Genomic DNA, 12,527 nt, shown 5'->3' with positions numbered 1-12,527 from the left:
ATAGAGATGTACAGCACGGGTCTGTACACTAAGTTCATCAAATTTATCAATTAATTGAAAACAAAAGCCAAGTACAAATTCGTATGATTTCATTGGGTTTTTCACAGTAAAGAGAAGAATACTACTCCGCACTACAGCATACTTTGAATAGGAATTAAAATCCATATAACTCACCCTTTCCTTGTATTCAGACCAAACTAATACTGTCCAATCTACTTCTTAGTCATCATTTGACCAGTAACATCATCATCATCAGCTATCACATCATTATTGGCCATGCTAGTTCACAAATAATCATTTCTATTCCATAACTGTGCTGATAATTCCATATTTCTTGAATGATTTCATGACAGCCTGTGTTCTGATTTCAGCTCAGGCCTCTACAATCCATTCTCAGTGTTGTTGGTATTACAGGGAGAAAGTGAGGACTGCAGATGCTGGAGATCAGAGCTGAAAAATGTGTTGCTGGAAAAGCGCAGCAGGTCAGGCAGCATCCAAGAAGCAGGAGAAGGGGATTCCTGAAGAAGGGCTTATGCCCGAATCGTCGATTCTCCTGCTCCTTGAATGCTGCCTGACCTGCTGTGCTTTTCCAGCAACACATTTTTCAGTTTGTTGGTATTACAGCCCATATGCTGCCTCATGTCAGAATGTCTTCTCACCTTCATTCATCCAGTTATTCCACTTTTTTTTCTCACATTATCCTTGAAGGGCTCCTTTAGAAAGATGTCCAGTGGTTAAATAAGACGAATTAAATCACTGCACTGTCAGTGTTATGTGATCTAACTTCAGCAATATTGACAAAATCTGATCTGAACATATCCCAGATCATTTTACTTTGTGTAATCATCTTGTTTTGAAACTGCAAACTTTGATGCATTGTCCCATCAAACATACAGAACAACATAACTGGGAATCTAGTCTTCTCATTGTTAGTTGTTTTCACGGTTTTCTCTCAGTTTGGTCACTGTTACACTAGCTGGTATGTCAAAAGTCATTGAAATTTCAACCCCAAAACAAGCCAATCTGTGTCTAATCTTTGGTCTATCATGATTATATTAAAAAAAAGTTGGCTTGGATAGTGGAAATCAGAAAAAAAGCAAAAACAAAATTGCTGGAAAACTCAGCAGCATCTGTGGAGAGAAATCAGAGTTAATGTTTCGCCAGTTACCCTTCTTGAGAACATAATAAAGTTGATTCTAAAATGCTGAAATTTGAAAAGGAAGGTGGAAGATGCAGAGGAATCTTGGTTTTCTGTCATAGTTGAGACTTTTTTTCTTTTCATAAACCTAGTACAGAATCAAGTATGATTTTTAAAATTTGCACTGCCTCATATTCCTCCATGTTTCAGGCAAAAGTTTGGATAGATCCTTGAGAAACTGAAAGTCCATTCTGCTGCTTTCAATGATGCTGGAAAGCAAGTTTCAAAATACAAGGGGCCACACGCGAAGCTTTCCTCTGTTTGAGAGCATGTGCTGTAGGGGTAATGGAGCCGGCACATTGTTCCCTGGGCTAAGAGGAGGATGGCTTTCTGTTCACTCTTAACAGCACATTCAATGGGAAGTATTTCCAGATTGTTACTTCCAATCAGATACCAAAGCAAGATCTAACCAAGTCACTTCTTCCACTATCACCGGCCTTTCACTGTGCAAGGTTAGAGCTTTGTCAGTTGTGTCCGAGATCGGGGTCACTGGAAAAGCTCAGAGAGATTTGAAATGGTGCACAGAGCATCCCCAGAGGATGTGTCCAGGTCTAGGCATTACACTCCCAAGAGGAGAGACTGTGGACCTTCCTTGGGGTGTAGCGCAGATTTACAGATTCCTGGATTACATTATGAGTAGAGGCTGCAGAAATGATTCTTGAATTCATTTTGGCACAAGAAGTAATTTGGCCTGTTTCATCACTGTCAACTTTCTGTAGAGCAATACAGTCTGCATTATTCCCCTGCTCCTTTCCCAAAGCTCTGCAAGTTTATTTCACAGAAACTCTTGGCTTTTTTAAGCCATTCATTATCTTCATTTCCACCTATAAGCAGAGAGAATTGTGGAGTAGGAAGAATATCTGGAATGTAGGACCAATCTGAAATGTGGAGTTAAGAGGGCTAAAAGTGGTCATGAGATATCCTTAGCGGGCAAGGTTAAGGAAAACTCCAACGCCTTTTATTCATATATAAGGAGCAAGAGAAAAACAAGGGAAAGGTTTTGGCCTACTCAAGGACAAAGGATGAAAGATGAACGTGGAGTCGGAGAAAATGGGTGAGACTCTTAATGAGTACTTTGCAACAGTATTCACTGAGGAAAGGGACATGGTGGATGTTGAGGTTAGGGATAGATCTTTGATTACTCTACTCTAGATCAAGTCGACATAAAGAGGGAGGAAGGAAGTGTTGGGTATTCTAAAAGGTGTTAAGGTGGACAAGTCCCCAGGTGGGATGGGATCTACCCCAGGTTACGGAGGGAAGCAAGAGAGGAAATAGCTAGGGCTTTAACAGATACCTTTGCGGCATCCTTGAACATTGGGGAAGTCCCAAGGACTGGAGAAATGCTAATGTTGACTCCTTGCTTAAGAAGGTAGCAGGAATAATCCAGGTAATTACTGGCATCAGTGGTAGGCAAGCTACTGGAGACACTACTGAGGGATAGGATATATATCCCATTTGGATATATCAGTGATAGGCAGCATGGTTTTGTGCAGGGAAGGTCATGACTTACAAATCTAATAGAATTTTTTGAAGAGGTGACAAAGTTGATTGATGAGAGAAGGGATGTAGATGTCATAATCATGGACTTTGGCGCCTGAGAAAGTTCCCTATGGTAGGCTGATGGAGAAAGTGAAGTCACATGCGGCCCAGGGTGTTCTAGCTAAATGGATAGAGACTGGTTGGGCAACAGGAGATGGAGAGTAGTAGTGGAAGGGAGCTTCTCAAAATGGAGACCTGTGACCAGTGGTGTTCCACAGGGATCTGTGCTGGGACTACTGTTGTTTGTGAGGAAGGTGCAGGTTGCCTCATTAGCAAGTTTGCACATGACACTAAGATTGCTGGAGTAGCAGATAGTGAAGGGGACTGTCAGAGAATACAGCAGAATATAGATAGATTGGAGGGTTGGGCAGAGAAATGGCAGATGGAGTTCAATCCAGGCAAATGAGAGGTGATGCATTTTGGAAGATCCACTTCAAGAGTGAACTATGCAGTAAATAAAAGTCCTGGGGAAAATTGCTGTACGGAGAGATCTGGTGTTCCCTGAAGGTGGCAATGCAGATCAGTGAGTGGTCAAGAAGGCATATGGCATGCTTTCCTTCATCAGTTGGGGTATTGAGTACAAGTGTTGGCAGGTCATGTTACAGTGTATAAGATTTTGGTTCGGCCATATCTGGAATACTGTGAACTGTTTTGTTCACCACATTACCAAAAGGATGTGGATGCTTTGGAGAGGGTGCAGAGGAGGTTCACCAGGATGTTGCCTGGTGTGGAGGGTGCTAGCTATGAGGAGAGGTTGAGTAGATTAGGATTATTTTCATTGGAAAGGGGGTTGAGGGGGGACCTGATTAAGATCTACAATATCATGAGAGGTGTAGACAGGGTAGATAGCAAGAAGATTTTTCCAAGAGTGGAGGACTTAATTACTAGGGGGTCATTAGTTCAAAGTGAGGAGGGAAAACTTTAGGGGAGATATGCGTGGAAAGTTCTTCACGCAGAGGGTGGAGGGTGCCTGGAACACATTGCCTGCGGAAATGTTAGGGGCAGGAACAATAGCATCGTTTAAGATGTATCTAAACAGATGCATGAATGGGCAGAGAGCAAAGGGATACAGATCCTTAGAAAGTAGGCAGCAGGTTTAGATCAGGGATCTGAATCGGCACAGGCTTAGAGGGCCGAAGGGTCTGTTCCTGTGCTGTAATGTTCTTTGTTCTAGTACCACTTATTCTGGAAAAAAAAAAGATTTTTTACCCCTGTGTTTCTTGCCTGCCTTGTAAATGGTTGGGTCTAATACACTACTGAACATTTTAGAATTTATTTACAATACTTAAATGAGGGAATTGAAGGCATTGCAGCTAAAGATGGAAAACATGTTTTGATGAAGACATAAGGAAGTTGAGGAAAGATACAGTCAACAGATGTGAAGCTGGAAAAGCACAATAGACAGCATCTAAGGAACAGGAAAGTCAATGTTTCAGACCAAAACTCTTTGTCAGGCATGAGGAGGGGAGGGAGCCCAGAAATATAGAGGAAACGAGGTGGGGCTGGGGGAAGGTTAGGGTGGCAAGGTGAGAGGTGGGTGCAGGTAGGGGGTGATTGTGATTGGTCATTGGAAGGGTGAAGCGGATAGATGAGTCCTTACTGTCTCTGAACTTGAGGAAACACATACATAAGGTTGGTGAATGGTCAAAATATCTTGTAGATGGAGAATAATATGGGGAAATGTGAAGTCATTCACTTGGCAAGAATGTTACTTAATGGAGAATGGCTGCAGAAAGGATTTGAAATATTGATGACAGAGAACTAGTATGCAGATACAGCATGTAGTCTAGAAAGCGAAAGAGCTGCTGTCCTTTTTATGTCAGGAATTGAAAATCAGTGTAAAGATGTTCTGCTTCATTTTGTACAGGGAGTTAGTGAGACCACATCTCTGTGTGCAATTTTCATCATCATCTTTCAGGGAGTGTGTAAATTTATTGGAGATAGTTCTGACAAGGTTTATTGGATTGATACCTGGAGTTGGTATGTTGTCTAAGATGGATAAGTGGCCCAGGCAATAATGAGGTGGGTAGAACTGCTCATTTAAAAGGGACATTGGTGTGATTGCGAGCAAAGATATAGGTTGTGGTGAAGTAAAATTTACATGGGTTGAGCTTAGACAGAACGCAATAGTAGAATTGCAATTATGATGCAATTTAACAAGATTTTGGATGCATAGGGTGGGGAAGGAAACTGCAGAGGATGGGCACAATTGAAATGTGGAGCTTATTTAAGGAACAGCTACTGCGTGTCCTTGTTAAGTATATACCTTCAGGCAGGCAGGAAGTGGTCGAGTGAGGGAGCCATGGTGTATTTAAGAAGTTGAATATCTTTTCAAGAGGAAGAAGAAGGCTTATGTTAGGATAAGACGCGAAGGCTCGGTTAGGGCACTTGAGAGTTACAGGTTAGTTAGGAAAGATCCCAGCTCGGCGAACAGAACCACAACAGGAAAGATCTAAAGAGAGAACTAAGAAGAGCCAGGAAGGGCCATAAGAGTCATTGGCAGATAGGATCAAGGAAAACCTCAAAGCTTTCTTATAGGTATGTCAGGAATAAAAGAATGACTAGAGTATGATTAGGGCCAATCACAGGTAATAGTGGGAAGTTGTGCGTGGAGTCAGAGGAGATCAGGAAAGCGCTAAATGAATATTTTTCATCGGTATTCACACTGGAAAAAGACAATGTTGTTGAGGAGAATACTGAAATACAGGCTATGAGACTAAATGGGATTAAGATTCACAAGAAGAAAGTGTTAGCGATTCTGGAAAGTGTGACAGTACATAAATCCCCTGGGTCGGATGGGATTATTCCTAGGATTCTCTGCAAAGTCAGGGAGGAGATTGCAGAGCCTTTGGCTTTGATCTTTATGTCATCATTGTCTACAGGAATAGTGCTAGAAGACTGGAAGATAGCAAATGTTGTCTCCTTGTTCAAGAAGGGGAGTAGAGACAACCCTGGAAATTATAATCCAGTGAGCCTTACTTCAGTTGTGGTTAAAGTGTTGGAAAAGGTTATAAGAGATAGGAATTATAATTATCTGGAGAGGAATACATTGATTAGGGATAGTCAACATGGTTTTGGATGTATGATTTGGAGATGCCGGTGTTGGACTGGGGTGTACAAAGTTAAAAATCACACAACACCAGGTTATAGTCCAACAGGTTTCATTGGAAGCACACTAGCTTTCGGAGCGACGCTCCATCAGGTGATAGTGGAGGGCTCAATCCTAACACAGAATTTATAGCAAAATTTACATCACACTGTAAATTTTTGCTATAAATTCTGTGTTAGGATTGAGCCCTCTACCTGATGAAGGACCGTTGCTCCGAAAGCTAGTGTGCTTCCAATTAAACCTGTTGGACTATAACCTGGTGTTGTGTAATTTTTAGTTTTGGATGTAGGTTTACTCGCTGAGCTGGAAGGTTCATTTCCCGACGTTTCGTTACCCTACTAGGTAACATCTTCAGTGGGCCTCAGGCGAAGCATTGCTGAAAATTCCTGCTTTCTTTTTATATGTTTGGGTTTCTTTGGGTTGGTGATGTTATTTCCTGTGGTGAAGTCACTTCCTGTTCCTTTTCTCAGGGGGTGGTAGTTGGGGTCTAACTCTGTGTTTGTCGATAGAGTTCCAGTTGGAATGCCATGCTTCTAGGAATTCTCGTGTATGGCTTTGTTCGGCTTGCCCTAGGATGAGTGTATTGTCCCAGTCGAAATGTTGTCCTTCCTCATCCGTATGTGAGGATACTAGTGAGAGAGGGTCATGTCTTTTTGTGGCTAGTTGGTGTTCATGTATCCTGGTGGCTAGTTTTCTGCCTGTTTGTCCAATGTAATGTTTGTTACAGTCCTTGCACGATATTTTGTAAATGACATTAGTTTTGCTCGTTGCCTGTATAGGGTCTTTCAAGTTCATTAGCTGCTGTTTTAGTGTGTTGGTGGGTTTGTGGGCTACCATCATGCCAAGGGGTCTGAGTAGTCTGGCAGTCATTTCCAAGATGTCTTTGATGTAGGGGAGAATGGCTAGGGTTTCTGGATGTGTTTTGTCTGCTTGTTAGGGTTTGTTGCTGAGAAATCGGCAGACTGTTTTCATTGGGTACCCATTCTTTTTGAATACATTGTATAAGTGATTTTCCACTGTGATGCAGTGTGTGTTGGCTTGTTGAAATAATGTTCTGAGGCAGTTTCGTTTGTGGGTGTTGGGATGACTTTATGGTTTTAAGAAGAGTAGTTCGGTGCCTCACAAACCTTATTGAGTTCTTTGAGAAGGTGACCATAGAGGCATAGAGATGTACAGCATGGAAGCAGACCTTTCGATCCAACCCGTCCATGCCGACCAGATATCCCAACCCAATCTCGTCCCACCTGCCAGCACCTGGCCCATATCCCTCCAACCCTTCCTATTCATATACCCATCCAAATGCCTCTTAAATGTTGCAATTGTACCAGCCTCCACCACTTCCTCTGGCAGCTCATTCCATACACGTACCACCCTCTGTGTGAAAAAGTTGCCCCTTAGGTCTCTTTTATATCTTTTCCCCTCTCGTCCTAAACCTATGCACTCTAGTTCTGGACTCCCCGATCCCAGGGAAAAGACTTTGTCTATTCATCCTATTCATGCCCCTCCTAATTTTGTAAACGTCTATAAAGGATGGGTTAGTAAATTTGCAAATGACACTAAGATTGATGGAGTTGTGGATAGTGCCGAAGGATGTTGCAGGTTACAGTGGGACATAGATAAGCAGCAGAGCTGGGCTGAGAGGTGGCAAATGGAGTTTACTGTGGAAAAATGTGAGGTTTTTTAGATTAGATTACTTACAGTGTGGAAACAGGCCCTTCGGCCCAACAAGTCCACACCGCCCCGCCGAAGCGTAACCCACCCATACCCCTACATCTACATCTACCCCTTACCTAACACTACGGGCAATTTAGCATGGCCAATTCACCTGACCTGCACATCTTTGGAGTGTGGGAGGAAACCGGAGCACCCGGAGGAAACCCACGCAGACACGGGGAGAACGTGCAAACTCCACACAGACAGTCGCCTGAGGCGGGAATTGAACCCGGGTCTCTGGCGCTGTGAGGCAGCAGTGCTAACCACTGTGCCACCGTGCCGCCCACACTTTGGTGATTCACTTTGGAAGGAATGACAGGAATAAAGAGTGCTGGGCTAATGGTAAGATTCTTCGTTGTGAAGATGAGCAGAGAGATCTCTGTGTCCATGTACATAGATCCCTGAAAGTTGCCACTCAGGCTGATAGGGTTGTTAAGAAGACATACAGCGTGTTAGCTTTTATTGGTAGAGGGATTGAGTTTCAGAGCCACGAGGTCATATTGCAGCTGTACAATAGTCTGTTGCGGCCGCACTTGAGTATTACGTACAGTTCTGGTCACCTCATTATGGAAGGAAGTGGAAGCTTTGGGAAGGGTTCAGAGGAGATTTAATAGGATGTTGCCTGGAATGGAGGGAAGTCTTATGAGGAAAGATTGTGAGGGACGGAGGCTGTTTTCATTAAAGAGAAGAAGGTTGAGAGGTGACTTAATCAAGACATATAAGATAATCAGAGGGTTAAACAGTTTGGACAGTGAGAGCCTTTTTTCTCAGACGGTGATGGCTAGCACAAGGGGGCATAGTTTTATATTGAGGGGTGATAGATATAGGACAGATGTCAGAGGTCGTCTCTTTACTCAGAGAGTAGTAAGAGTGTGGAATGCCCTATCTACAACAGTAGTAGACTCGCCAACTTTAAGGGCATTTAAATGGTCATTGGATAAACCTATGGATGATAATGGAATAGTGTAAGTTAGATAGGCTTCAGATTGGTTCCACAGGTCGGCGCAACATTGAGGGCCAAAGGGCCTGTACTGCGCTGTAATGTTCTATGTTCTATCTGCCTAAGCTGTATAGACAGCTTCCTCCAGTCTCTATCATTTTCCAATGTATTGAATAACTACTACATCATTATTTTTCTGCACTGCAATCTGAACAAATTCAGGTTTGAAAATCTACTATTCCTTTTCAATGTCATGTTGCTATGGTAAAGGGCAAGATTGGGGGTACACTGTGGGCGATAGCAGGCACAAGGGGCCTACAGTGGTATCCTGTGCTACAGTTCTGTCAATGACAGGTTACAGTAGGGTAGGTTTGCCTTCAAGAGCAAGTGGATAGCAAACACAGAGTTTGGACTTTTTGGTTGTCTTTTTAGTCATCAAATGCTTGTGACCTGTCTGTCTTCAGTCCATTAGTTTCTCGAATGCTTTGACCCTTGTGATAGGGACATTCACAAGTTCTTTCCACCCATTAACATCTTGGTTATCTGATATTTTTGGGGTATTTATGGTGCCTCTCCATCATGAAGACCAGTGCCAAATACTGTTTTAAATTATCTGCTATTTCCCTATTTCCCATCATCAAATCTCAAGCTTATCTTTCAAGGGTCAGCTACTCTTTCTTATAATGATCCATTGCCATAAAACCTGGCCTTAAAAGTGATAAGTTAAATGCACTCCACACAAATGCCACGCAATGGCCATCTCAAATAAGAGACAATCTCGCCATATTTACTTGACATTCACTGGTGTTACCATCACTGAATCCCCACTATCAACATCCTGGGGATCACCATAAACTCAACTGGACTCACCATATAAATACAGTGGCTGCAAGAGCAGGTCAGAGGCTAGGAATACTGCAGTGAGTAACTCTCCTCCTGACTCCCCGAAGCCTGTCCATCATCTATAAGACACAAGTCAGGACTGTGATGTTGTATTACATACTTGCCTGGATGAGTTCAGCTCCAACAACATTCAAGAAGTTTAATACAACCAAGGACAAAACAGCCCGCTTGACTGACACCACATCTGTGAACATTCACTCCCTCCACCTACTGGTGAGTAGCAAAGTGTGTAACATCTATAAGACGCAATACAGAAATTCATCAGAGTTCCTTCGACAGCACCTTCTAAACACATACAACCACCTAGTGCAGCAGATACAAAGGAACATCATCTGCAAGTACCCTTCCCAAGTCACTCATCATCTTGACTTGGGAATGTATCACTGTGGCTTCAGTGTTGTTGGGTCAAATCCAGGTACGGCCTAACAGTATTGTAGATCTGCTTGCAGCACATGGACTCCAGTAGCTCAAGAAGAGCAACTAACGACGGCCAGTAAATGCTGGACCAGCCATCAATGCCTGCAGCTCACAATTGAATAATTAAAAAGATTATCTTTATTAGCTTTTTAAACATCCACTGCCAGTTCCTAAAAATTTCCAATCTAATAGCGTTTTGCCACTTTTTATTTCCCTGAGCTTTTGATTGGATACTTTCCTTGACTACTTTGTTAACCACAGAAGCTTCATCTTTCTCATGGAGTCCTCCTTTATGAGCAGAATAAATTTTTGCTGAGCATTGTGAAATATCTGTTTAAAAGTCTGCCACAGCTCTTCCACTGATTTTCCCCTTTGTCTATTTTCCCATCCCACTTTCGTCAACTCTCTTCATATGTCTGTAATTGCTCTTATTTAAGTTGCCGACACTGGTTTGAAACCAAAGTTGCTGTCCCTCAACCTGAATTTGAAATTCTACTATGTTATTGTATCTCCGCAGAGGATCCTGAGTTATCTATGAGATCTCTTATTAATCCTTCCTCATTAGAAATTACTGGATCTAAAATAGCCTGTTCGTGGTGATAATGTTCAACATACCGCTCCCAGAAACAATCCGTGATGCATGCTACATATTCATCCCATGTTACTCTTGCCCACCTGATTGGCTTTAAATAGAGGTATAGGGTATAGAATCACTATTTAGACCTCAGCTAAATCTTTCAATAAGTTCTTGAAAGCAAAATTGAGGGAGTATTTCAAAATCTTGGAGAGGTTGTTAAGAAGGTATACTAGAATCAACTCAGAATTGAAGGAATTCATTTACATGGAGAAACTAGAGAAGATGGTTTATTGTCAGAAAAGAGAGGGTGAGGAGGAGATTTAATACAGGTATGTAAAGTTAAAAGGGGCTTTGATAAAATAGGTAGCAACAACTATTTCACTGGCAGAAAGGTTAATAACCAGAGGTCACAAGTATAAAGTAATTGGCTGATGAAGAGAACTTGTCTAAGAGTTATGCTCTAGAGTGCACTGTTGATAGGATAGTGGAAGCAGATTCAATTAAAAAAAACATTCAAAAGGGTATTGGATGAATCCTTGAATAGGATGAGTGCCGCATTGTTGGGGGGTTGGGGGGAAGCAGGGAAATGGAACCAGTTTGGGTAGCATTTGCAAAATAGCCCATGAAAACATGATGGGCCCTTCAGTCTGTGCGCTTTAATGACATTGCAACTTTCACAAGATCAGGATGTCACATGGTACTTTACAGACAGCTAAACAATGTTGTCACTGTTTAATTGCACACAGCAAAGTTCCATCTGTTTTGTGAAGTTTCACTTAAGTAGCTTTTTCTGCCACTTTCAATGCAGAGTCAATAACTAAACAATTTCAGAAACTGTGGGGCCTGCTGTGCATTTCCAATATTTGCTTGCTTTCTTAAACATGAGTTCTTTGCTGTGATACAGAAACATTCTTTTCTTAGCAGTTCCTATTTTCCAGATGAAATGTTTTCTGAAAATCCTTCTATTTTGTACAAAACTGCTTCATTGCTTAAAGATTTCAAATTGTTTCTGCAGTAGTTCTAATCCCAGCCAGTATCGTCATACAAAGGCTGAATCTAACGATGGACTTAACGACTGTGAAAACAATCGGATAGCACTGCCAACATTAAAACTGGGTAAGCACAACTATTTCACCAATTTTCATGGCGAGGAATTTATTCTTGCTCATTTTGAAAAGTCATTTTTGTGTGTGTTTGCGTATAAAGCAAGAAATTTAGATTTCTGAGGGGAATCTAAACCCAAATCATTATTCCCTTTGTGAAACTTTGTACAACTTCACTGTCCCTTGCACTGAGTCTTTGTCCTTACATTTGCAGTTTGCATTTGTAAATGCTCTTCAAAGCAAAAATAGTGTAAAAAGTGTCTGGCCTGCATAGTATCCAACAAAAGAATTTTGGGCTAATAATGTGATTTAATGGTGGGTTTGAGGTGAGGAAGGAAAAGAACCACTGTAGTAAATTGTATTGGCAAATTATGATTTTTGTTTCCATATGATTTAGTCATCCAAAATAAGTTTTAACAGGAACATCATAGCTATTTACACAGCAATAGGTCCTCAGGAAAGTAAAGCTTTCCCTGGATGCATTCAATAAACTACAATTTATAAATATGTTATTGCTATATTGTTGAGACATTTGATACTGAAAGAACAATATTGTTATTCGGAAGGTAAGGTGGAACTTTTATGACAAAGCTCTAAGTCCACATTTCCACACATGTTAATCCTAAAGAATTTGATTTATTATTTGGCTCAAAGGACACTGACAGGTCTCAGTGAAGTTCAGAGTAAGCTTGAGCCCCTGCCTGAGACTGATTTCTGAGTCTGAAATTGGCACAAAACTAGCCTTAGATTTCTGGGATTGCAAATTAAACCCTAATCCCATTGCATTTTTGTCAAGTAGGAGAGATTATTAAACTGCATATAAAAATGAAAACTGATCGATTAAAAAGACTGGTCAATCAAACATGTACACTTTAACACATATCATTACCCTGTTCACCACTGGGAGAGACAAAAAAATTTTGGCTGGCTTAGTTCGAAATCGGCTGTGAGAAATACAAGCTGCAGAAGATCACAGTGACAAGCAACATTAGTCCCCATGCGACCACCTCGTATTCAGATCCACCAGC

The 12,527-nt window shown here is 41.7% G+C and overlaps 1 protein-coding gene across 1 annotated transcript in view; it reads left to right on the top strand.

The window, feature by feature from the left end:
- senp2 (SUMO specific peptidase 2) overlaps positions 1-12,527 on the top strand; it is a 118,636-nt gene that overhangs the window by 39,425 nt on the left and 66,684 nt on the right. Inside the window, exon 8 of the mRNA XM_072578689.1 lies at positions 11,412-11,512. Within this exon, the coding sequence (XP_072434790.1) occupies positions 11,412-11,512 (101 nt within the window). The remainder of the gene's footprint in view (positions 1-11,411; positions 11,513-12,527) is intronic.

The sequence above is a fragment of the Chiloscyllium punctatum genome, chromosome 10 (genome assembly GCF_047496795.1).
Source record: "Chiloscyllium punctatum isolate Juve2018m chromosome 10, sChiPun1.3, whole genome shotgun sequence".
Classification (NCBI taxonomy): Eukaryota; Metazoa; Chordata; class Chondrichthyes; order Orectolobiformes; family Hemiscylliidae; genus Chiloscyllium; species Chiloscyllium punctatum.
The sequence above is the reverse complement of the archived record's forward strand: the minus strand, read 5'-3'. Positions and strand labels throughout refer to the sequence as shown.